Genomic DNA, 2,861 nt, shown 5'->3' on the forward strand with positions numbered 1-2,861 from the left:
GCCCGGTCAGTACCTGCCTGAAGTCAACATTGCCGAGGCCTCCGCAGCAGTCCGGCGCCGCCACCGAGCTGCTCATGGGCTCCGCTCCCGGGCCGCCAGATGCTCTCAGCCGGGCCGCCCGAAGAGAGCCAACGCCGGGGCCTCGCGGCCGCCAACGCGCCCCCCCCGCCCCCGAAACCGCCCTGTTGTGCCGGGAAACTGTGCCGCCCGGGACGCTTTGCCTGTGACCCCAACTTCTCCTGGCCTTCTGGGAAATGTAGTCCCCTGTCCCCGCGAAGCGCCTCTTTCCTGGAGCTCGCGACGGCATCTCGCGGAGCCCAGAGCTACAAAGTCCCAGGGTCGTGCGCTGCAGTGACTGCCAGTTCCGAGGCGGCTCTTGCCTAGACCCGTCGGCCCCGCTCCCGCACCCGGCCCGCAACTGACCTGGCCTCCCTGTTCTTGGCTGGCGGTGGGACTCGGGGGCGGCGGCTGCGGGTCCTAGGTATAAGTAGCTTCCTGCGCAGCCCCCTGCGGACTTGGACTTTGGCCCAAACTCGGGGTCCCCCTCCCCCTTCTGGGATTTGCTTTTGTCCAGAGGCGGTGCAGGACGAGCACACTCTGTAGCCTCCAGCAGAGGCTGCTCCTCGGGACCCTGGGCCCCCGCCCCCGCGACCTCCCTATTCTTTGGCTCAGCCAGAGACACCTCCTCCACTTCTTTGTTCATTCATTCTCTCGTTCACTCACCGGGTGCTTGCTGAACTTGTCTGTGTACTGCGGCTACAGTAGGAAACGACACAGGTCCCTGCCCTCACTGTGTCCTAACAGAAGGGACAACACCTGAATAACGGGTTATAACTTGGATACGTTCTATGATGGAAAGACACTGGGGGCTACGTCAGATGATAACAAGCCAAAGTGCCTTAGAATCCCTTGAAGGAGGCCTGCACATAGGAGAAGGTGCAAGACACGTGAAGTCTGAGGGCAGGACAGATTGGGAAAAGAGAGGTGTGTGCAAAGGCCAGGGGGCAGGACAGAGCTAGGGGTACTTCAGGAATCCAGGGGTGGCGGAGGGGGCACCACTACAATGGGGGGAAGGTTAGAAAAGTAGGTGAGGGTTTAGAGGGTCAGGTCCAAGAAGGCCCCTTCTGTAGCCGGGTGTTACATATACAGGGAAGCAGACTCAGATTCCCAGAGATTTGTGCGGTCACCCAGCGAGCCGCGCGCCCTGGCAGGACTTTTGCCAGGCCAGCTGCTTCCTGATTTAGCAGATCGCTTCTCTGCCCCTTAGCCCTGAGCGCCTACCAGGCTTGAGCATTTACTGAGCAGCCACTGTGTGATTGCCCCTGTGCTGACTGCTTTACACGTGGTCCCAACCTTCACCCCATCCTTAGGAGGGGCGGGCCCACCAGCGAGTCAGGGAGGGTGAGAAGGACGCTGGCTTTGGAGCCTGCGCTAGCTGTAGGGCTGCGGGGAAATGTCACTTTCCTCGGAAGTAAAAGGGAAATACACATGGGTAAAACTCAGCACACATGATCTGACCCACGTGAAGTACTTCATTACCACCGGCCACAACAGAGCTGAGTACCCAGTGGGTGCTCAAAAGCTGCTTTGCCTCCGAACCAGTTACAAGAGTCAGGAGGGCTCCCTTCCTTGGGGTGTCAGGCAGGGCCTGCTGGACCCAGAGTCAGTTCTGGGGAGCCTGCCCAGGCAGAGTGCTCCCAAGGGCCTTTCCCCCACCCCCACCACGTGTCTACTTTGTCGAAGCCCGTTTTCTCCTGACCTACGTGGCTGCTCTGGTTTTCTTAAAGCCAGAAAAATTAGTCTGTGTGTGTTTGGTCTCTCTGGGAACAAAGAAAGGTAAATGTCAGAGGTCACACCAGAGCTGATGCAACTAGAGAAATCCACTCCTCCACCCCTAATCCACCCCCTCCCACCTTCTGCAAAAAGAAAACACCCAGGCATAGAGAAGCCAGACTGCAGCCTCAAATGTGATCGGGGTGGTTCAGATCAAAAGCTTCCTGCTGAAGATAGTTTTGGGCAGAAGTCTTTGCCTGACCATTTGAAAACTCCCAGGTCTGAGAGCTTGCAGAAATGTTCCAGGCCAACCTCTCTCACTGGAATATTCCTTTTTCAGCATCCCGGGCAAATAGGAAAGTCACTTCTGTTTGCATGCCTCAAGTGATGGGAGACTCATCACTTCCCGAAGGAGCCTGCTCCACTGTTGAATGGGGTGTGTTTTTATGATACAGACCCAAAGCCACCCTTCCTGAAGTTTTGACAAATAGAGCTCCTTTCTACCCTCAGGGTTATCTCCTTTGCCCCTTGGTTACTCCTCAGATATGGGAAGCCATTTATCACAGAACATCTAGTTGGCTCCAGGGCAAACAGCTCCTGATGACTTTGCTGGCCGGGAGCTGCACACTTGCTACAAAAGGAAATCAAAACTAAAATCCATTTCTTCATTTCTTCACTGCCTTGCCCCTCTTCTCCCTAGCCCCCACTGGCACTGGATCTGGCTGCGTGGCTCCCAGCAATCACTAAAATGGGCTTCTAGTACTACAGTTCTCATTTGCATATCGGGTGACTTTGGGTAAAACCTAAGCCTTTCCTTACTCTGAATCTATTTACTGTTCGCAAAATAGGTATAATAATATCTCTTGAGCAAGACTGAAATAGGGATTAGCATCTGTGACAAGCACAAAAGCGCCCAACACACAGTGGGTTCTAGATGAATGTTTGTGCCCCTCTTCTGTATAAAACTCCACTGCTAAGATCACACTCATAACACGGGCATGCTGGGATCTAGGGCCAGTCCAGCTCAGGGGCCACTGAGTTCCCAGGAAGAGAGGGGAAGGTGAGAAGCCAGCATGAGGAGACAGCCT

At 55.6% G+C, this 2,861-nt stretch overlaps 1 protein-coding gene across 7 annotated transcripts in view; it reads right to left on the reverse strand.

Moving 5' to 3' along the window:
• PEMT (phosphatidylethanolamine N-methyltransferase) overlaps positions 1 to 2,861 on the reverse strand; it is a 101,335-nt gene that overhangs the window by 80,655 nt on the left and 17,819 nt on the right. Inside the window, exon 1 of one of the 7 annotated variants that reach the window (XM_077746613.1) lies at positions 724 to 788. The exons of 4 other annotated variants lie outside the window; for them this stretch is intronic. Coding sequence is in view for 1 of the 3 variants with exons in the window: in XM_077746610.1 (XP_077602736.1) it covers positions 14 to 76 (63 nt within the window). In the remaining 2 variants the exon portion in view is untranslated. Of the gene's footprint in view, positions 1 to 13; positions 161 to 423; positions 572 to 723; positions 789 to 2,861 lie in introns of those variants that run through there. 2 more of the 7 variants (XM_077746612.1, XM_077746610.1) reach the window with 2 other exon arrangements.

This window comes from Crocuta crocuta, unplaced genomic scaffold (assembly GCF_008692635.1).
Source record: "Crocuta crocuta isolate KB4526 unplaced genomic scaffold, BGI_CrCroc_1.0 scaffold139, whole genome shotgun sequence".
Classification (NCBI taxonomy): domain Eukaryota; kingdom Metazoa; phylum Chordata; class Mammalia; order Carnivora; family Hyaenidae; genus Crocuta; species Crocuta crocuta.